General features: G+C 49.8%; 1 protein-coding gene across 1 annotated transcript; it reads right to left on the bottom strand.

Moving 5' to 3' along the window:
- Positions 1-16153: 16153 nt before the first annotated feature.
- LOC141041141 (uncharacterized) lies at positions 16154-17134 on the bottom strand. The gene has a single exon (XM_073507251.1). It carries the CDS (start codon positions 17132-17134, stop codon positions 16154-16156), a length of 981 nt encoding a protein of 326 aa, XP_073363352.1.
- Positions 17135-22679: the final 5545 nt, after the last annotated feature.

The raw sequence follows: 22679 nt of genomic DNA, 5'->3' as shown, positions 1-22679 counted from the left end.
GGGGTGACAGGTGAGTCTCGACTGTAGCACCTCACTGTGATTTGGTGGATGGCACGCGGGCCCGGATGCTTTGAAATGTCCCGCATGTAGATAGAGCAGCTAGTCATATAGGAGTGCTCAATATTGTGCACCGCGACCAAGGCGGAGAGGAAAACGAGAGAACTACGTAATTAATGCATGAGTTTAATTAGGGTAGTTTTGTAAAGTATGAGACACATTCCTCCAATCGCAAAATGCCTTGGTTCATGAGATTTGAGATTTGAGCCCTATAAACCGGAAGGGAGGGAGTACTGCACATGGTGTAGTCTAGTCACTTGTTGAAATCTCTAGAAAGGCAAACACTCCTTTCCGGTTTACAGGGCTATACTACTCCCTCCGTCTAGGTGTGTAAGTCATCTTACAAAAACCAAATAGTCCCAAAACACTTAGGCGCGGTGCATTAACTTCTACCTTCTTTCTTTTTTCTTGACATATCAACCAATAAGAGATGAGAGGTGTGCATGCTTTTAATGACTTGCAATGGCTAGTTCATTGCATGCAATGCTATTAATTAGCAAATAAACATTGGTGACCCTAGGAGGAAACGGTGCTAAGCGCGTGGACCTATGCAGAATGAGTATCAACCAATGGATAATGGAGTTTAATTGTTAAACAATAACAATTTTGTCTCATGCAAGAGCCTGGCTAGTACTCCAAGGAACCGCACCACGCGAGCGTTCACAACTGCCACGTTCGGGTTGCGCTTGGCTCTTCGCCTCTTCGAGAAGACGAACAATGATGTTACTCCTACTTCTACAGTATCGAATCCACTGCTGCATGTCCGTCCACCTCGTGCGGGAGGGATAGCGTGTAGCGAAAGCTTCTACTTACTGCTCCTGCCTTTGCGTCTATGACAGGTGGGCCCAACAGGTGGTTGGCCCTCCTGTCATGCAGCCAAAGGCAGGTGCAGTTAAGGCACCGGAGCTCAGTCCGCGAGGGAGAGGGCGTTGTAGTAATCAAATTTCTCGGTCTTGTACGAGTTGACGCGACACATCAAAGCACTGCACTCGAGATAAGTCTTTTTACACATTTAAAATGGGCTACTTCGTATGTAGGAGTAGACATATTCTGCTTCGTATGTGGTCACTTGTTGCAATCTCTAAAAATACTTATATTTGGAAATGGAGGGAGTACAACGCATGCATGCATGCCGTGACTTTCCTTTTGATACTTGCATGTGTTGATTTGATGCACCTTGCCAAATTTTGACTATAACTTTATCTAACCAAATTTTCATGCATGTCACAAAAAATTATGGGGCTGTTTGGATTGTGACTATGTTTGTCTTATGTTGCCACATTATTTTTCCCACACTTGCCACACTTGCCTAATCTGAGTTTCTCAAATTGTTAGACACACTTTGGCTTGCCTAAGGGAATCTTGCCACTGTTTTTGTGTCTATGACATGTGGGGTTCACTGCTAATAAAAAAATTCTTGTCTTAGGTGTGGCTTATAAAAAAGACTTGTATTTAGGAACCGAGGGAGTAGAAAATATAAATAATAATGCATGCTGGGGCAACCCACGTTTCCGCTAATTTTAGCCGTGGGCTTGTTCACAATTTTTACGAGGGGTTGGTTGTTCATTTAATGGAGGGACTTGTAGTACCAGACTTGAACGATACAAAGTGCGACCTGGCACACCGTAACACCACTTGGAACAAGCGGGTAGCTATCTTAAAACAATCAACAACTAAAAAACCGCGACCTGGCATGTAGTAGTACACAATTTTAAACGACTGTTTTGATGGAGTGAAAAAGGAAGACTACCCCACTACGTATATATAGGCCGGAGCCTCCACGCTTGCTTGCTAGGGTTGCTCTATTCACACACTCTCATCCTCTCCAGATCTAAACAAGATAGGGGTAGTAACACTATCTTTCTCCCTTAAAAAAACACTGGCTTTCTATCCTCACCGTTGGTTACAGATCCAGACGTATCCCCCTCCGCCGGTGAAGGGGAGGAGGGGCAGCATTTAGGCCGTCGTTGACAGCGAGGGAGGAGACCCACTGCCGGCCGCACCGTTATCTCTGGCCGAGCGTCGGCACGGGAGGTCCTCCGATCCCTTCGTCGTTGCCTGTGGGCGGATCCGGCCTCCCGCCGCCCACCTATCCACATCCCGACGACCTTCAGGTATATCTTCGTTCGAAACCGCCTTAGCTCTACTTCCCCAGCTCACTATGTCGCTGCATGTGCATCACTTTCTACCTCTCAGCCCCTCTCGATCGGATGGTCCAATGTCACATATTTTTTTTCTTCTATTGTTAGAGGTAAAGCTACTTCATGGAGTCGAATCTTGTACTCCCTCCGTCCGAAAATACTTGTCATTGAAATGGATGTATCTAGATGTATTTTAGTTCTAGACACATCCATTTTGATGGCAAGTAATTCCGGACAGAGGGAGTACTTGGTTCAAACAAGAAATAAAGTGGGGGTGGGGGAATTTAGTATGTACTCCCTCCGTTCATAATTATTTGTCTCGGAAATGGATGTATCTAGAACTAAAATACATCTAGATACATCCATTTCTGCGACAAGTAATTCCGAACGGAGGGAGTACATCGGACTTGGTACAAACAGGAAGGAAAGGGAGTGAAAGTAGTACAGACTGGTCATCCAACCGGTCTCTTGGTCGAAAAGGGAAATATATGGGTAACGTTGTACACAATGGTATGACCAGGACTTGATTTGCTATCCACACATAGGAGTAGGTGGCTAGAGTGAACAAAAATGGGACCAACCCAGATATGTTTCTTGGATGTTTGTTTCTCGGGGCAACAAACTATGAATCACGACTTTATGCCCCTGTTTACGTACATGGTGCTGGACTGCTGGTGCACCCTCCGTTCAGAAGTGACTTTTGTGCTGTTTAACTGGAATGTCAGAATGGAACAGTTGGATCATTTTGGTGGAACTGCACAAAGGGAGATCTGTGTTCCAATCCTCATCATCCATATTGGCGCCATAACCTTCCTTTAGGTAAGAATGATATTTAATGCATGTGTTCATCTCTATTTTCCGACTGCCATGAGAAAATAATGTTGTTTTTTACTAGTACACTTGTACTCCCTCACTGATAAAACCAATTCTGAATTAGAAGGCCAATCATGTACTTGGTTTCACCAACTGGTGAGGAGAAAGAGAAACAGAGCACGAAGAGGAAGAAGAAGAAGAATAAACAGTGCCAAGGCGATCTTGCTGAAGCCAGAGGCCTCAGTCGAGGCCATTCAAGGGCTCCGGCAACGACTACCTTACATGTGAGACGATCCTCCAGGGAGGCCTTCCACTTCTGTTGTCTCACTTAATTAATTAGGAGTACTTAAGTACCACTAATTTATTACTGCCTAATTTTCCTGTTGGAGTTAAAAAAAATCTTTAGTAGGACCCTATGCTGAATCATGTACGTGTGTATGTTTGTCTATGGAGGTGAATCATGTGGTGGAGCAGGGAGGGAATATTATTAGTGTCATGACATAATAGTGCTATTGTTTTGCATGTCAATTTATTGCCATTGGTTCAATGAGGCAATGTTTTGCGTATTGTCCATCATGAATTTGATGCTACTGTTTGAGTAATATGCTAATGTCTTCCTATCCTTTCTCACTGAGCTAATGAAGGTTTCACCTTGTTCCTACTTGTGCAAACAGGGATCATGTTGTGCCAATCATACATTTTAGTGGAACTACGCAAGACAATACAATGAACTGTATCCCAGCCAGTGCTTTAACTCTGCTGGAAGTTCTTGATAATCTTTCGATATAATCTCAGCACTGGTAAACAAGAGTGATTTCAACCATACATTTGAAGTGCACAAAAATATATACTATTGTGTGATTCCAGTGAGTGCTTTATCATCTCTTATGGGACTACATGAATAAGCTTTTTTTCTCATGTTGGTACGGGCCTAAGGCCTTCATCCATATTAGTTTGCTGTCATCTCTATTTGTATCGTGCTACTGTCATGAGAAACTCCTTTATCTTTGCACGTTAAAGTTTTGCAACCTATGATAAATGGCAATGCTTTGAGTGTTGAGTTGAGCTAATTGGCACTGATTAAATAAACTAATACCTCTCTTTAAGCAAGACTACTATGTTGCTAACTTTACCCATTAAGATAATGAGGGTGCTTCTATTTGTTAGTGTATGTTTCATCAACTAGTCCCACTATTACAGTAATCTCACTCTCTCAATATATGTGCCAACAGGGATGCTCGATTTTGGTGGAACTGCACAAAAACTTTGGGTGCTTCATTGCCTCGACAGCTTCCGTCCTTTCCTGTCAGTCGCTAATCTCCGCTTGCTTTCTTCCTTTGCTGTCAGTCGCTTGGCTTATCTCGGCTTCCAGTCAAAGGAAATAGTAATTGATATGCTACCTCACACAGGTTGGTACTGGTCTTTATCCTGATTATTGTGCCTGTCATATGTATTGGTAATTTGGTATTGTGCTACTGTTTGCCGATTTCATAAAAGAGTAATTTGGAGCCTGAACTCACAGGCGAATCATTACATCGGGTGATTTCAGTAGAACTGCACAAAATGATCAGATGGACAGGTACTTATGCTGCTGCTATGTACTCCAAAGTTCACTGAGACAAGCATCGATGTTGACAAGAAGTGCCTATATTCATTCGAGTATCAACCGGCGTCAACCAATTGTCAAACTCCAAGTATTAGGAGAGTGAATGCCAAAAATATTGCTTGGTGCATAGCCCAGAAAAACGCAGTCCAGTCTTTGGTCCCAACTTGTGCCTTTTGGTTATCGGCACATATGGTAGCGAACTATATGGCATGGAGTCTAAAGATTCCAGACAAGTTGGTTGACGCGTATATTCATCTGGCACTTAATCAGTCTGCACGCCAAGGATGCTCCATTTCAGTTGAACTGCACAAAAAATTTGGGTGGTTCATTTTCTCAACCGCCTCCTTTCTTGTCTGCAATGTAGAATTTTGGCGAGATACAGGACCAAAGATGAGCCAGTAAACTAGTTGGATGAAAGTAGTGGCCAAGTTGCTCAAACCTCCCTTGGCACGAGGCCACTATTTGAGGATAAACCTACAAGCAAAGTTCAGATTGTCTGTGTTGCATCTTATGTACTCGAAAGTTTACTCGTACAAGAAATAATTTTAGCAAGAAGTACCTCCGATTGAACACCATTTACCAGTCTGTACCCTAGGTAATTAAAGTTCGTCCATGGATCATATTGGCTGTGATCTCAATCATTTGGATGCATAAACATACTGAACATGTGTATATCTGAATCTTTTTGTGAATTATATATGAATATTGTCGTGTGATCTATCAATTATTTGGATGCATAGATATGCTGAGCTTGTGTATATATGAATCTTTTAAGTTGTTGATAGTGAATGTTGGCTATGAATATGAACGTGTCCTGTAAACCTGAGTTTGATATGAATGTTTACCTTTTCTATTGTATTTGTGTGTGAACTTGTTAGTATGCCTACTGTGGGGTATAAAACGCAGGTATCTTATAAAAGTAATGCTGTGTCCAATTTATGTTTTCCCTTCTAACCACATTATATATATTTATATTATTACTATTATCGTATATTTTATAGAGACTTATATATACATTATAAAAACATCCCACGTGTTATTAACTTATAAAAGTAAATGTTTAACGGAAGTTGGCAAGGAAAATCCTGGTTGTTTTTGACTCACAGGCAAGGAAAATCCTGGTGATTGCATACAAAAGCTTGCGAAGATTTTAAGGACCAATTTAATAATAACGCGCTCATTTTTATTTTGAGCAATAACTCGCTAATTTCTTAATTATATATATATAATGTGCCTCTCCGGTTTATTCTTTGATATTAATTTCTCCTTCTAACATAACATTATATATATAACGAGCCCACCTAATACGTGTATTTCAAGGAAGTGCAAATGGGCTGGGTTTTCTTAGAAAATATAAATGGGCTTGATTGACGTGAAATTATTTGTTCACCCAGCCCAGCAAATGGACTGTACATTCTAGAAAACATGGGTTAAATATATGCCACATTTTTGCAGGCTGACATGTGGGCCAATAGGTCGAAGCCTACGCAGGGCGTTGTTAACTTGGTCAACAAATGATTGTGTCATCCACAGCCATTGGATTTATATCCAACGGCCGGCATGCACCTTCAATCTCTTGTCTTCTTCCTCCAGCGTCGCCGGGACCGCCTGGTCCGGCCTCCGGCGGCTAGCGGCTCTGCTTAGCATGCATCGCTACGAAGCGCTACCCCACCGCTGGTCAGGCTATCCCTCCACCCCTCGACACCTCCTGTTATTCTCCACAGACTATAGCCCCACGCCGCAACAGAACCAGTTATAACCCTTCTCCTCCTCTCAATCTGCGACTCCACTACCGCGTTTTCCCATCTCCGAGTTGTTCTCATCCGGGGCCTCGCCGTCGTCCATCGCCTCGCTGCGTTCGGTGCGGCGTGGTCAACAAACGAGAGTCATCGGAAGAGGACTGTACGTGGAGAGCCTGACGGCTGGGACCCACGAGGTCCATGGTCGCACGCAAGGAAAGTTCCTCCTTATTAAGCTGAAAAAATGTTTCCTCCACCTGACAGCTGGGACCCACCGGTTGTATCTTCGCACGGAAGGAAGTGCCTCCTTGTTTTGCGAAAAAAATTATTCATCCCATTGACAGCTGGGACCCGTCAGATTTGGTGACTGACTTGTGGGCCTACTAAGCGGACGTGTACGCACGGCTTTGTCAACTTAATCAACAAATGATTCTAGCAGCTGGACCGTTGGATGTTAATCCAACAGCCGTGCTCCTTCTTCAACCTCTGTTCTTGCTCCTGTCTCCCATGGGCGGCACCGCGGCTGTGCTGCCGCGCACCCGAACCAGTGAAGTTTCCCATTCCTCTCCATCTACGACTCCACTGCCCCGTCTTCCCCATCTCCGGGTCGTTCCAGTCTGGGTGCGCTTGGCACGGTGTGGTCAACGTGGTCAACAACCGAGAGTCATCGGAAGATGACTGTACGTGAGAGGCTGACAGTGGGGATGCACCACGCCCATGGACGCATGCATGCAACGGAACGCGGCGAGGTCAACGTGGTCAAGGAACGACTTCCATCAGAAGTATACTGTACGTGGAGAGTCTCAGCTAGGTCCACGGCTGCAGCAAGTAAGTGCCTCCTTATTACGCGGAAAATAATGATTCCTCCAACTGACCGCAGGGACCCACTGGACGGGCCACCGTATTTTGCGAAAAAAATGTTTGCCCCCTCACTGCTGGGACCCACCTGACGGGCCACCGTATTTCGCGAAAAAAACGTTCCCCCTGCTGTCAGCTCGGACCCACCGGAAGTGCCTCCTTATTACGCAGAAAAAATGAATACTCCCCCGGCTAGCTGGGACCCACCTTGGTGGGAGGCTGACTTGTGGGCCTACTAAGTTGACGGGGACGAAGCGCTTTGTCAACTTAGTCAATATGAACGATTCTAGCTCCAGTGACCATACGATGTCCATCCAACGGCCGTAGTGCTTCTTCAACCTCTAGTCTTCTTGCTCCAGCCGCCCAAAGCAGCGCCGGTCGTGCCGCATGCTCCTGCCTCCCGTGGCCGGCTGTGCCGCCGCGGAGGCCTCACCGCCCCCTACTATTCCCACCGCTGGCCAGACCCTGCGGCGACGGCAGCCTCACACCGCAGCCGAACCAGTGAACCCTCGTACTCCTCTCCGCGCGGGCTTCCACTGCCGCATCTTCCCCGGCTCCGCGTCGTCCCCTTCCTAGGCCTCGCCGTCGTCCACCGCCGTGGTGCTCTCCACGCGGCGTGGTGAACGTGGTCAAGGAACGACTTCCATCGGAAGAGTACTGTACGTGGAGAGGCTGACAGCTGGGTCCACGGCCACAGCCCAATTTTTTTTGTGATTTGCCAAGTCACTTTGTCAGGCCTGTTGGGCTGCAAATCTTTCAAGGCAAGGAGAGCTTTCATTCCGTTGGCCGAGAAAATGGCCCATCAGTAATGAGAAATGGGCTGTACATTTTTTAAGCACATCAAACCGGCAATTAGTTTCAAATATCTTTTTTTTCATTTCGAGATTTTAAATTACATTAATTTTTATGCGTGGAGAATTTGTGGGATTTTATATTGATATACATTATATTTTTAAAATCAGTTTGAATGTGAGTCGAATTTCAGGATTAAAAACAGTTCGGACTGCACCGAAATATGCAAAATTCCGTATAATTTTTTAACCGTGGCCACAATATGGGCTGTAATGCTAACAAAAAGAATATGGGCTCTAAAAACCTTAATAATTAGCAAATGGGCTGTAAATTATTAGAAATAATGGCAGATGGGCTGTATGCTGTTTTCCACAGATTTGAGGCTTTCCTAAAAAAAAGGTTGACGCACAAGCAGTGACTGTTGGATGGCCATCCAACGGCCGTCGTGCTTCTTCAATCTCTGCTCTTCCTGCTCCAGCAGCTCAAACAAGCGCCGGCGGGACTGCCTGCTCCCTCCTCCCCATGGCCGGCTCTGCTGCCGCGCAGGCCTCACCGCCCCACTGTACTCCCATCGCTGGCCTAGCCATCCCTCTACTCACCCACACCTGTTGTTATTCTCCGGCGACGGCAGATGAACCAGTAAACCCTCGTACAGTCGTACTCCCCTCCGCGTGGGAAACAACTGCCGAGTCTTCCCTGCCTCCGTGTCGTTCCCTTCCTAGGCCTCGCCGTCGTCCACCGCCCTGGTGCTCTCGGCGCGGCCTGGTCAACGTGGTCAACGACCGACATGCATCTGAAGTGGACTGTACGTGGAGAGGCCGACAGCTGGGTCCACGGCCGCACGCAAGGAAATGCCTCCTTATTACGCGCAAAATAATGATTCCTCCACCTGACATCAGGGACCCGCCGAAAGGGCCTCTGTATTTCGCAAAAAAACGTTACCGCCGCTGACAACTCAGTCCCACCAGCTATATCTTCGCACGCAAGGAAGTGCCTCCTTATTACGCACAAAAAAAATGAATACTCCCCCTGCTAGCTAGGACCCACCATGGTGGGAGGCTGACTTGTGGGCCTACTAAGTTGACTGGGACGGGGGCCTTTGTCAACTTTAGTCAATATGAACGATCCTAGCTCCAGTGACCATACGATGTCCATCCAACGGCCGTAGTGCTTCTTCAACCTCTGGTCTTCTTGCTCCAGCCGCCCAAAGCAGCGCCGGTCGTGCCGCATGCTCCTGCCTCCCGTGGCCGGCTGTGCTGCCGCGGAGGCCTCACCGCCCCCTACTATTCCCACCGCTGGCCAGGCCCTGCGGCGACGGCAGCCTCACACTGCAGCCGAACCAGTGAACCCTCGTACTCCTCTCCGCGCGGGCTTCCACTGCCGCGTCTTCCCCGGCTCCCCGTCGTCCCCTTCCTATGCCTCGCCGTCGTGCACCGCCCTGGTGCTCTCGGCGCGGCGTGGTCAACGTGGTCAAGGAACGACTTCCATCGGACATGGAATGTACGTGGAGAGGCTGACAGCTGGGTCCACGGCCGCAGCAAGGAAGTGCCTCCTTATTACGCGGAAATGATGATTCCTCCACTTGATAGCTGGGACCCACCGGACGGGCCACTGTATTTCGCGAAAAAAATGTTTCCCCCTGACTGCTGGGACCCACCAGCTACATCTTCGCACGCAAGGAAGTGTGTCCGGGTAAAAAAACGATTCGCCCCCCTGACTGCTGGGACCCACCAGCTACATCTTCGCAGGCAAGGAAGTGCCTGACAGTCGGGACCCACCTGGTCAAAGCGTACGTAGCATTGTCATTCTGGTCGCGAACGTGTACGTACATACTAGTCGATGTAGAGGCGCGCACGTGTCGTAGTAGAGGTGCGCACGTAGCATGTACACGTACGTATAGCGGCCAGTGTGCAAGAAAGAAAATACGGCCACGTACATACATACGGGCAGGGTCTCGAACGCCTACTCGAGCATACGTACGGCCAGGGCTCGTGTACATGGCTGGGTCGGAACGGAGAAACAGCGTCGTCGTCGTGTTCATGGGGAGCCAACCAGCAGGGTCGGAACGGAATGCGTCGTCGTGTTCATCGGGAGGGCTTGGATGGAACAACCAATGGAAACGAGGCCTGGCGTACCGCAGAACGGAGGAAACGGCCTTGTGTTCGACCGGCCACGTTTGAAATGGGATCCTGTTCATCGGGAGGGGTCTGGCGTACCGCAAAACGGAGGAAACGGACCTCCTACGGTCGAAACGTGGTTCATGTTGATCGGGAGGGGTGTGGCGTACCGCAAAATGGAGGAAACGGACTTGTGTTGGAGCACTACGGTCGAAACGGGGGTCCTGTTCATCGGGAGGGGTGTGGTGTACCGCAAAACGGGACTCCACGGGACACTGTTCATCTCCGCCGTCGACCCCCTCCCGCCTCCACGGGCTACTGTTCATCCACCGTCGACCTCCTCCAGCCTCCACCTGCGACTGTTCATCCACGGGCTCCTGTTCATCCAGCCTCCACCACGCGCTACTCCACCGGCTACTGTTCAACCAGCCCTCTCCACGGGCTCCTGTTCAACCACCCCTCCACGGGGCTACTGTTCATCCAGCCCTCCACCGTCTACTGTTCATTCTGCCCTCCACGGGTTGGTCCTGTTCATCCTGCCCTCCACGGGGTCCTGTTCATCCAGCCCCAACCGGCTCGATCGATCAGGGTCCTGTTCATCCAGAGGCAACACCACGGGGTCCTGTTCATCCACCCCCACCGGGAACTGTTCATCCAAACCCCCCCAGCAACGCTCACTGTTCATCCAGAGGCAGCATCGACCGGCTTCAGTTAGCAGCAGTAGCGAAGGAATCGCTCGATCGGGTTCAGTTAACAGCCATCGATCGATCGCTTGGGTTCAGTAACGCGTAGCCTGCAGTGCAATCACTCGGGTTCAGTTAGAGCCCGACGCCTCGCTCGGGTTCAGTTAGAGCCAACGCCTCGCACACACGTGCGTACGTGTACGAGAGAAACGCGCATCGCTCGGCCCCCGACCTCCCACCGTAACCGGGAACTCCCCGAAATTTTCCTCGCCCTCGCTTCTACGACGGTTTTTTCCGTCATGGACGACCCAAAGAATGTCATGCAGCTGCGTCTCCGGCCCGCCCAGGACGAAAAGCCCATTTTTTGTCAGGATTTTTTGTCATAGAAGTAGGAGCCCACCACATCTATGATGATACCGAGTTTTGTCACAATTATCGTCATAGAAGTGTCATATGTATGACAGAAAAAAAATTCGTTCGGCCCAAAATGTCACGGATGTGTCTTTTTTTGTAGTGACGGCCGTCAGCATCGCCTACGACAACAAGCGCGTTGCCGTGAAGTACGTTCCGCTCATGCTCCAGGGCATAGCCCGGACCTGCCTGAATAGCCTGAAGCCCCGCAGCATCAACAGCTGGGTTGATTTCACTGAAGCATTCATTCGCAACTTCACCAGCACGTACAAGTGGCCGCCCAAGCCTCGCCGGCTCTCCTTGTGCGTCCAAGGCCCCAACGAGTCGACTCGCGACTACCTCACGTGCTGGGCCGAGCTGCACAACTCTTGCGAGGGCGTGCATGAGGTGCATGCCATCGAGTACTTCACTGCCGGGTGCCGAGAGGGCACCCTCCTCAAGCACAAACTTCTTTGCGACGGCCGGCGACCCTCGATGAACTGCTGATCATAGCAGACAAGTACGCCACGGCCGACTCCTCTATGAAGGCAGAGATCCAAGTTAATGCGTCAGGCAAGGTGGCCCCTCAAGCTCCTCGGACCCCGGCTGGTGACACCAGTCGGCGACAGCAGCCAAACGACAACAAGCGCAAAGCCATGCAGCCGGCTTCCACGAGCCGGCAGGTGGCAACAGTCAAAGATCAGCAGCCAGAAAGGTAGCCTCCTCCCAAACGCCAGAAGGGCGGCAAGCCCAACTGGCTGCCCGCCTTCTCGTACGAGCAGACTCTCGATGCACCCTGCAAGTTCCACAACGGCGCGAAGCCGTCCAATCACACCACTCGGAAGTGCCACTGGCTCACCAGGATCGCCAAGGGTGACAGACTCCAGCCTCCTCCGCCTGCAGGCCCACCGCCTCCTCCTCCTCCTCAGCAGCCGGCGGCTCGACCAGTCGGCGCCATACAAGATGATTATCCTGAGGAGCATGGAGCTTATGTCGTGTTCACCAGCGTGGCCGACGACAGGCGCAGCAGACGGCAGCAGCAACAAGAAGTAAATGCAGTAGCAACAGAGACCCCCGAGTTCATGCATTGGTCTGAGAAGCCCATCAGCTGGAGCAGAGCTGACCACCCGGAGGTGATGCCCAATCCCGGCTCTTATGCTCTAGTGTCGGATGCCACGTTTGCGACAGAGAGGTGAGCTGCTCGCTTCTCCCGAGTTCTGATAGATGGCGGCAGCAGCATCAATATTCTGTACAAAGATACCATGGAGAAGTTGGGAATCAAGCAGAGACATCTTCAGCCCAGCCGGACTGTTTTCCATGGCATAGTTCCTGGCCTTTCCTGCTCGCCAATCGGCAAGACTCAGATAGATGTCCTCTTCGGGGACAAAAATCATTTCCGCCGAGAGCCAGTCTGGTTTGAGGTGGTGGACCTTGAGAGCCCTTATCAGGCATTACTTGGCCGGCCTGCCCTGGCCAAGTTCATGGCGGTCCCCCACTATGCTTACCTGAAGATGAAGATGCCAAGCTCCAAGGGAATCCTGACCATAGCAGGGGACTACAAGAAGTCGTCCGCCTGCGTAGCAGAGAGCAGCCAGTTAGCCGAGTCCCTCGTGATCGCGGCTGAGAAGCGGCTCCTTGACCGGGTTGTGGCGATGGCCGGCAAGCAGCCGAAAATGTCACCCAACCCCAAGGAGTCGGAAGTCGAGGGCTCGTTCAAGCCGGCGAAGGAGACGAAGAAGATACCCTTGGACCTGGAGCACCCGGAGAGGCACGCTCTCATAGGTGCAAACCTTGACAGCAAATAGGAAGGCGAGCTCGTCGATTTCCTCTGTGAGAATCGGGACATCTTTGCATGGTCTCCCAAGGACATGCCGGGTGTTCCAACGGAATTCGCCGAGCACAAGCTACACGTTCGGTCCGATGCCAAGCCAGTCAGGCAGCCCTTGCACCGCCTGTCGGAGGAGAAGAGAAGAGTTGTTGGAGAAGAGATAGCCCGGCTTCTAGCAGCCGGCTTCATCATGGAAGTATTCTTTCCAGAGTGGTTAGCCAACCCGGTCCTAGTGCTGAAGAAGAACAAGCAGTGGCGCATGTGTATTGATTATACCAGCCTCAAGAAAGCATGCCCCAAAGACCCATTTGCTCTGCCAAGGATTGACCAAGTGATTGACTCCACAGCCAGATGCAAGCTATTGAGCTTTTTGGATGCATACTCAGGGTATAACCAGATCAAGCTGAACCCGGCCGACAGGCTGAAGACAGCCTTCATCACGCCATTCGGAGCCTTTTGTACCCGAGCATGACGTTTGGCTTGAGAAATGTCGGCGCCCCATTTCAGCGTTGCATGCAGAAGTGTCTCCTAAGCAACTCGGCAGAAACGCCCACGTCTATGTGGATGATGTGGTGGTGAAGACGGAAAAGCGAGGAACGCTACTAGAAGGCCTCAAGGAGACCTTTGAGAACTTGCGCCGATTTCAGATCAAGCTCAACCCAGAGAAATGCGTCTTTGGAGTGCCAGCCAGCCAGCTTCTTGGCTTTCTGGTCTCAGAGCGCGGCATAGAGTGCAACCCTGTGAAGATCAAGGCCATCGAGAGGATGGAGGTGCCCACCCGACTGCTGGACGTGCAAAAATTTACCGCCTGCTTGGCATCCATCAGCCGTTTCATCAGTCGGCTGGGTGAGAAGGCTCTTCCCCTGTACCAGCTCATGAAGAAGACCACTTTTTTCGAGTGGAACGACAAGGCGGATGAAGCTTTTCTCCAGCTCAAGAAGATGTTGACCACTCCGCCTGTCCTGGCGGCCCCGACTCCTAAGGAGCCCATGCTCCTCTACATCGCCGCCACCAGCCGGGTGGTCAACACAGTCATAGTGGTGGAACACAAGGAAGAAGGCAAAGCTCTACCAGTCCAGAGGCCGGTGTATTACCTGAGTGAAGTACTATCCGCCTCCAAGCAGAACTACCCCCACTACCAGAAGATGTGCTATGGCGTGCACTTTGCTGCCAAGAAACTGAAGCCATACTTCCAAGAGCACCCAATCACTGTGGTCTGCACAGCTCCACTTGCCGAGATCATTGGAAGCCGAGATGCCTCAGGCCGAGTGGCCAAATGGGCCATAGATTTGGCCCCCTACACCACCTACTACTAGCCTCGCACCGCCATCAAGTCACAAGCACTGGCCGACTTCCTCGTCGACTGGGCCGAGACCCAGTACCTGCTGCCAGCGCCAGATTCCACTCATTGGTGAATGCACTTTGATGGTTCCAAGATGCGCATCGGTTTGGGAGCCGGCATCGTCCTCACCTCTCCCAAAGGCGACAAGCTCAGATATGTGCTGCAAATTCACTTTGCCGCCTCCAACAACGTTGCTGAATACGAAGCACTCATTCACGGGCTCCGGCTTGCCAAGGAACTTGGCATTCGCTGGATCCTGTGTTATGGAGATTCCGACCTGGTGGTCTAGCAATCGTCTGGTGACTGGGACGCCAAGGATGCAAACATGGCAAGCTACCGCTTCCTCGTCCAGCAACTCGGCGGATACTTCGAAGGGTGCGAGTTCCTCCATGTGCCAAGAAATGACAATGAGCAAGCTGACGCCTTGGCACGAATCGGCTCCACCCGGCAAGCAATACCAGCCAGCGTCGCCCTACAACGCCTCCTCAGGCTGTCTGTCAAGCCATCGCCAGAGTCGGATTCCATCTTTGTGCCGGCTCCTCCTGAAGCAGTCGGATCCGACTTGAGGACCCCAGCAGCTGGCACGGGGAATTCGGCGGGCGACCCGGGGACTACAGCAGCTGCACCCAGCCCGGGGACTTCAGACCCCGGTCCGGGGACTGCAGCAGCCGGCCCGGGGACTTCATCGACTCAGCAAGCGGCAGCCGACTCCAACCCGCCGCCTCCCGGCCCAACCGCCCTCGTGCAAGTAGCAGTCCTAGCAGCCGAAGAAATTGCAGCACCTTCATGGGCCCAGCCTATCCTCAACTTTTTGGTGAACAAAGAGCTGCCGACTGATGACATCTCGGCCCTGCAAGTGCAACGCCGGGCAGCAGCGTACACCATAGTCAATAGAGAGCTTGTGAGGCGCAGTGTCACTGGTGTCTATCAGTGCTGCGTAGAGCCGGATCAAGGCCAAGCAATCCTCAAAGATATCCATCAAGGCGAGTGTGGTCACCACGTAGCTTCAAGAGCACTCGTGGCCAAAGCTTTCCGCCACGGTTTTTTCTGGTCGGCTGCTACGCCAAGGACTTGGTCCAGAAATGCAAAGGGTGCCAGAAGTTTCGTTCAAAGCCACATCAGCCGGCTTCTGCACTCAAGACTATTCCCATTGCCTGGCCCTTTGCTGTCTGGGGCCTGGACATGGTGGGACCATTCAAGACTGCACGCGGCGGCATGACTCATCTGCTTGTCGAAGTGGACAAGTTCACCAAGTGGATAGAAGCAAAGCCAATTAAGAAGTTGAATGGTCCGACTGCTGTGACTTTCATCTCTGACATCACCATTCGGTATGGCATACCACACAACATCATCACCGACAATGGCACAAACTTTGCCAAAGGCGCCTTGGCCCATTTCTGCGCGACGCAGGGCATCCGACTGGACCTAGCGTCCGTTGCCCATCCACAGTCAAACGGCTAGGTGGAGCGAGCAAACGGCCTCATTTTATCCGGCATCAAGCCCCGACTGGTCGAGCCTCTGGAGCGGTCGGCCGGCGGTCGGCTCGACGAACTGCCGGCCGTCCTCTGGAGCCTGCGCACAACTCCGAACAAGTCAACCGGCTTTACGCCTTTCTTTTTTTTGAAGGGGTTAGACAGTAGGAAAGGCTCCTACTGCATATATATTACCAACTCACAGCCAGCAAAGGTTACAAGTGTTATGTTACATATGCACAAATGGGAGAAGGGGGTGTGCAGAGAATGGTACAAGGGGGGCAGCAAATTGATGATCAGAGTGTATAATTACAACTAAGCTATAGAGCTAAGTAAGCCAGCCACTAGCTGCTTCTTGTGCGGGGGCATCCTGTAGGCAATGTCAGCAAAGTCTCTCCTGAATCTGGCCTCCCAGGATGGGATAGATGGGTCCACCTTGCGAAAGTAGTTGTTGTTCCTTTCTTTCCATAGGCTCCAAGCTGCCACCAAGAAAACTTCCATGATCATTTCCCTGGGGTTCAAAGTCTTGAGGTGTGTCATGAGTTCCAGTCTGTTGCCCTGTGATGGCCAGAGTATGTTGAGCTTGCTCCAGCATGCGGTACTAAAGGTGCAATGTAAAAAGAGATGTTCAACAGTCTCTTCCACATGTTGTCCACAAAGAAGGCAGTCCAAATTATTGCCAATGTTATAGTGTCTCCTCTTTAGCATGTTTCTTGTGTTAAGGCGATCAGAGAGGAGGAACCAACCAAAGACCTTAATTTTAGGGATGCATTTGGTCTTCCACAGCCATCGGTATGCATCATGAGCAATCATCTCCCTGAAGTAGAAGGTGTAATAGGCCGTGGTTTTAAAGTCAGCAGATCCCCAAGTGCATATCCAGGCATCCTTGGAGTGAGTCATTGTTGCAGTGTTAACAATTTGCTGGAGAGCTCGCAATTCATCAAATGCTTGGACCGAGAGGGGCAAGTCAAAAGCCTGGTTAAGATGGGTGATCGAGAGGAATTTCCGCGTCGAGGCATCTTCATCGCTTGTAAATGAGAAAGCACGCGGGTATGTTTCTGACAAAATGGAGTTGTTCCAATCGTCCTTCCACAATAAGGCTATGTCACCCGCTCCAATCTTAACTTTGGTGATCCCTCTGTAAATTGGCATGAGTTGAATGAGTTGACGCCACCAGAAAGAGCCGCATGGGGCAGCAGCATGGGGGACAGTGGAAGCATAGTATGTGTCCCAGACGAGGTGCACCCAGGGGGCGTCGAACTTGTTGTAGAACTTGTGGAGCAGCTTCAGAAGCATTGCGTCATTTTGAACCTTGAGATTGAGAACTCCGAGGCCACCATTTTTCTTGGGCCGACACACCATGTCCCAAGCCGCAAGAGAGTTACTTTTCTCACCATCCTCAGTTTTTTTGTCCAAAGGCCGTGTCTCCTAATCTTGTCAAATTGTTCAATGATCTTGGGTGGGAGTTTAAGGATTCCCATGGGGTATATCGCCAGCGAGGTGACGAGAGAGTTCATGAGAGCCAATTTGCCCGCATATGACATCAGTGACATCGCTGCGGTGATTCTTCTCTCAGCCTTGCAGATCCAGGGAGTTAAGTCAAGGACCGTACGCTTGGACGTGCCCAGGGGTAGGCCCAGATACGTGAACGGTAGTTGTGCACATGCGCATCCAAAGATGTCAGCAATATCCTTGTACGTTCCTCCGGAGTGTTCAAAGGAATAAGTGTTGACTTGTGAAAGTTGATGTGCAACCCCACAGAATCAGCATAATCTGTGAGTATCTGTTTCATGCAGGTAGCTTGGACATGACAGGCCGGCATTACAATGATTGTGTCGTCCGCGTATTGGATGACTGGGAATTGATTGTTACGACCAGAGGGAATCGGCAGGTGCAGATTGTTGTTATGCATGGCGTCATTAATCGATGTTTGAAGCAAATCCGCAGCAAGTACAAAGAGCAAGGGGGACAGTGGGTCCCCTTGACAGACACCACATTTGCACCAAAAGTGTTTGCCGGGGACCCTGTTAAGTAGCACCGAGGATTTGCCTGAAGAGGAGATGCATTTAAACCAGGCAATCCATTTGTCATTGAATCCCATGCTCTTCATAATCTGTATTATAGCCGAGTGTTGTACCGTGTCGAAAGCTTTGGCGAAGTCGAGTTTAATCAGAACAATCTCTCGCTTGGATGCTTGGCATTGGTGTATGTATTCAAAGGCCCAGGCTAAGCAATCATTGATGGTGCGCCCCTTAAGGAAACCGTATTGATTCCGGTGTACGATTTGCAGAATTATTTTTTGTAAACGGTTAGTGAGAAGTTTTGTGATCAACTTAAGGCAGCAGTTGAGCAACGTGATGGGTCAAAAATCATTGACAGTTTCAGGCGCTCTGATCTTAGGAATGAGGGTAATATGACCATAGTTGAGGCTTTCCAGGTTGAGATTACCTTCATGGAATTCCGCACAGAGACGGTAGAAGTCGTCTTTTATCACCGGCTAACAAGCTTTGAGAAAGGCACCGTTGAAACCATCCGGGCCAGGGGCCCGATCTGGAGGCATTTCATTAACTGCAGCATCAATCTCATTCATAGAGAAGGGTGTGGTGAGGCTGTCAAAATCCACGTTGTCACGCAGCATCTGGGAAAGGTTGAATTTCATCTGTGGTGGTTTAGTTGTCCCCAAACGAGTTTTGAAAGCCTCAAACAATATAGACTCTTTTCCAGTATGGTCCTCTACAATGATGTCATCATTGATTTTCAAGCTGGATATGAAGTTCTTACGGTATCGTTCCGTGGCCACCGCTTGGAAAAATTTAGAATTCTCATCACCAAATTTAATCCAACGAATAGTGCACCTTTTCTTCCAGTAGTCTTTTTGATGTTGAAGTAGCTTGAGCAGATGTTTTTTGATAATAGATTGAAAGTTATTCTCTTGTCGGGTCAGCATTCGGCGATCAGCAATGTGGTCTATCTCAAGGAGAGCTTTGTTGGTATTAGCAAGGGTTGTCTTAAGCCTTGAGATTTTCTTGCTCCAATGACTGAGGGCATGTCTCAAATTTTTAAATTTTTGGCAGAGACTTGTAGCAGCATTAGCAGACTTACCATATTTGAGCGGCTTATTCCATGCCTGAGAGACTACATCCATGAAACCAGGGTGTGCAATCCAAAAGGTTTCAAACCTGAAAATTTTGCTTTTAGGTATGTTGGTCTGAATCACAACAGAACAAGGCGTATGATCTGAAACTGGATGTCCAAGGGGATTAACCATGGTGTTCGGAAACGAGGAGGTCCAATTAAGGGTGGTGAAAAACCAATCAAGTTGCTCGAGTACGGGATTTTGCTGCATATTAGACCAGGTATAGTTTCTCCCTTTGATTGGTAGTTCAGTGAGGTTTTGCTCTCCGATGAAGTCATTAAAAGTGAACATGTCATGTATATTGCCACCGGGCTTGTTTCTGTTATCAGGTGAACGAATGTAGTTGAAATCGCCAAGAATTAGCCAGTCTTCTGTGGTGGGTATGTCAATATCAAAAAGCCACTGAGTAAATCTATCGCGCAGCTCTCCCTGGCAAGGACCGTATATATTCACCAGCTTCCAAGTGTGGGGTGAGATCGTGGAAGTGAAAATGACACCCAACGCAAACTACTCTTGGATGAAAATATGACCCGAGAACAAAGAGCTGCACCAGATCGTGATAATCCCTCCCGAAGTGCCAATTGAGGGAATAAACGCAAAAGAATCAAAACGCGGGGGACAAATTGTCTTAAGGACACTAGCATTAAAGTCTTGCATCTTAGATTCTTGCAAACATATGATCGAGCAGCCTGAAGAGCTGATCACATTAGACAACGCAAGAAGCTTTTTAGGAGAGTTCAAACCCCGAACATTCCAACATAGTACGTTCCAGTAATGCAAAAGAGACATAAAGCGCGCGAAGATAAAAGGTGAACTTAGGAAGAGGGCGAGGCCGGATCAGCGACGGTCCCATTGAGCGCTTCTACAGTGAGCCCTCAGCTGGGATTGCGCAGAGTTGAACTCCAATTTGTTGCATGGTGGATATGGCAGTGGGGGGGGGGAATCTCTGTAGTGTGAGTATCCGTCTGAAGCCTGACAGAGGAGGTCACATCAGTCACAGCAGAGGGAGTAGCCCTGGGCTTCACCTTGGACTTAGGAGGACGTGAGTCCTGATTGAGATTGACACGGAATCCATCATATTTGTTCTGCCTGGTGTTGCGACGAAGAGGAGCAGTGCTGAGGGGGGCAACAGATTTCCCTTTGCGGCCAATCACTCTGGTTTCATCAGTAGAGGTAGACGGTGCCAAGTTATCCTGCATAGGGATCACAGATTGCAGGCCGCAAAGCATGGTATCAGAGACCTCAGACATCGGCACAACTTCAACTGGGACCATCGAAACAGCAAAAGCAGATTGATTGTCAGGTGTAAATTCAGAAACTTCAGACACTTGGAGCGGTTCAGAAACTTCAGACACTTGGGGCAGTTCAGAAGTAACAGCAACATCAGAAATTGCAGAGATCATTTGAGCAGAGGCCACCTGTTCCGCATAGTGTGGTGAGGTAGCATCTGGTTGTTCCACCTGGGAGGGCGCATCAATAAGCAGCAGTGGACCCTCACTACTATCAGCAGCAGCATCCGGGGCAGGAAGCATTGCAGTATTGGTGTTAGCTAAAATCAGAGATCCATCCAGCTGGGTGAACTGCAGCACATTGTTAACCGCAGTAATTTGAATCTCAACATGAACAGACTCAGTCCTAACACCATAAGCCTGGCGCCATGGACCCATAGAAGCTAAATATGGGCGGAGAGCATTGTATATTGATAAGTTAAGTTGCTGGCGTGGGACTGGTTCAGCCAACAGGAGAGACAACAGCTGATTAGCTTGGTTGGAAAGAGCAAAGCGAATACCTTGGCTATTCAGGTCCACAGAGACAGACAGAAGCTCTTGGTTGAGTTCAGAACTGACTGACATATCTGCATTTTCCATTATGATCAGGGCATCGCCAGAACTTGCAGAGCTGGAACTATCAGAAAGAGTGAGCGAATCATTCCACGCATCAGCAGCATTATCTGTAATGTTGTTTTCCTGGACAATGCCATCCATAACAGAGAGGCCCTGGGCAGCGAGCCATGACTGAAAGTTCATCAAGTGTGGAGGCATCACAGGTGGCGGAGCAGGTGGAGAGGGAGGCCAGGCGCCCTAGCCTGTCAGGTTGTTGTGGGGAGGAGCTTGACCATGTCCTGCAGGGGCATCATCGTTGGGAGCAGCGTTTTGGACTAGCCAATTATGCACTTGCTGCTGATAGAGCTGCTCGGCAGTCAGCTCAGGTCCAAACTGTGGGTGAGGGTTTCCGTCTGGGGGAGGTGGTTCTTCTCCCGCCGGAGGAACTTCAGCCAACATAGCATTCCAATCCCGACTGCGAAGGATCGTCACCTGCACGGTCCAGCAATCCCGAGCCCCACCAAGCTGCCATACGACAAAGCTCTTAGGGATCAATCTGAGGTGGATAACTTGAGCTTTGACGAGCAAAAACCTCCTGTCTTGCCTCGGGTTGTACCAAGAAATCAATGACCCATAGCCGCCCAGTGCTTTAGTGATGTAATACTCAGTTTGGTAGTCATAGGGGAATCCAAAAAACATAATCCAAACAGCAGGACCAAAAGTAGTAGTGCGCCTATTGAGAGCTTCATTATCCGGAACAAAGGTAATGAGTAAATCCTCATCTTCAAGCTCTAAAGGAGTTGCAACCGCAGAATCACGAAGAAAGGAGTCCGCAAAGCCAAAGATCCCAATGCCGAAGGGATGATCACTTTCTTCAGTTGTAAAGAGGTGGGCCTCATGAAGCAAACCTTGTACGGCGGCGCGGATGGAAGCACGTCGGTGAAGAGGAACATAGGTGCTGGCTTCCGCAATCGCCAAGAAGTCGTGGTTCAGAGGCGGAATGGGTCCAACCACCATCCCACTACGCACCAGGCGGTCAGCAGGGCCCGGCTCGACGGTGAAGCCCGGCGGCAGGAAAGGCACCGGCTTGAGGGGGTAGTTGGCCATGGTGGCAAGGTGGAGCGGGGGTCGAGTAGTCAATGTCGATGGATGTGATGTGTGGAGGGAAGGTGGTGGCAGAGGGGTGATGATGGCATTGGGCAGAGACGTTTGGAAACTCGAGGCAGAATGGAGACCGTCCGGGGTATAGTTGGAAGGATTGATTTTTTTGGGACCCATTTCCATTGTTCATGCCAACGCCTAGAGTAGCAAGTAGACGCCACATGGCTATAAGCCCCACAAAAATTGCATCTTATGTTGGAGCGAGAAATTAATCGCGTCGTGGAAATCTGGCAAGTCGAGGCCAAAATCTCGGGGTGATTGATCGACTTTCCATGCTGCATAGATCCATTGTCAATATCTTGGCTTGATTGAGGACGCCGAGCGGAAAGAGCAGGGCAATTAATAGCCTTATGATCCGGGGGTGAGCAATTAATGCAGATAATCCTGGCGGGGCAGAAAGATCGATTGTGCCCCCATTGCAAACAACGAGCACAAAGAGTGGCCCAGTGATCCGCTAACGTAGAGATCTCTTTTTCGGAGTAATCAGCTTGGGCCAGATCAGCTTTATGATGGGCTGATAAAATAGGAGGCCATTTCATATGTGGAGGGGCATATTTGAAAGCCGAGGATACAAAGCTCTGTGGCAGGGATGGATAAGTAAGCCATAAAGGGCATTTAAATGCGCCGAGCACCAGAAATGAACGTGGTTGATTGTCCTCAAATTTTGCCAGGGCAAGATAAATGTCCCTTAAACGTAAACGGTCTTCCCTGGGCGCTGTTA

This window comes from Aegilops tauschii, chromosome 2, assembly GCF_002575655.3.
Source record: "Aegilops tauschii subsp. strangulata cultivar AL8/78 chromosome 2, Aet v6.0, whole genome shotgun sequence".
NCBI classification, from domain to species: domain Eukaryota; kingdom Viridiplantae; phylum Streptophyta; class Magnoliopsida; order Poales; family Poaceae; genus Aegilops; species Aegilops tauschii.
The sequence above is the reverse complement of the archived record's forward strand: the minus strand, read 5'-3'. Positions and strand labels throughout refer to the sequence as shown.

Excerpts from the sequence above, each read along its gene's own strand:
- LOC141041141 (XM_073507251.1), bottom strand. The coding sequence starts at position 17,134 with ATGCTTCTGAAGCTGCTCCACAAGTTCTACAACAAGTTCGACGCCCCC.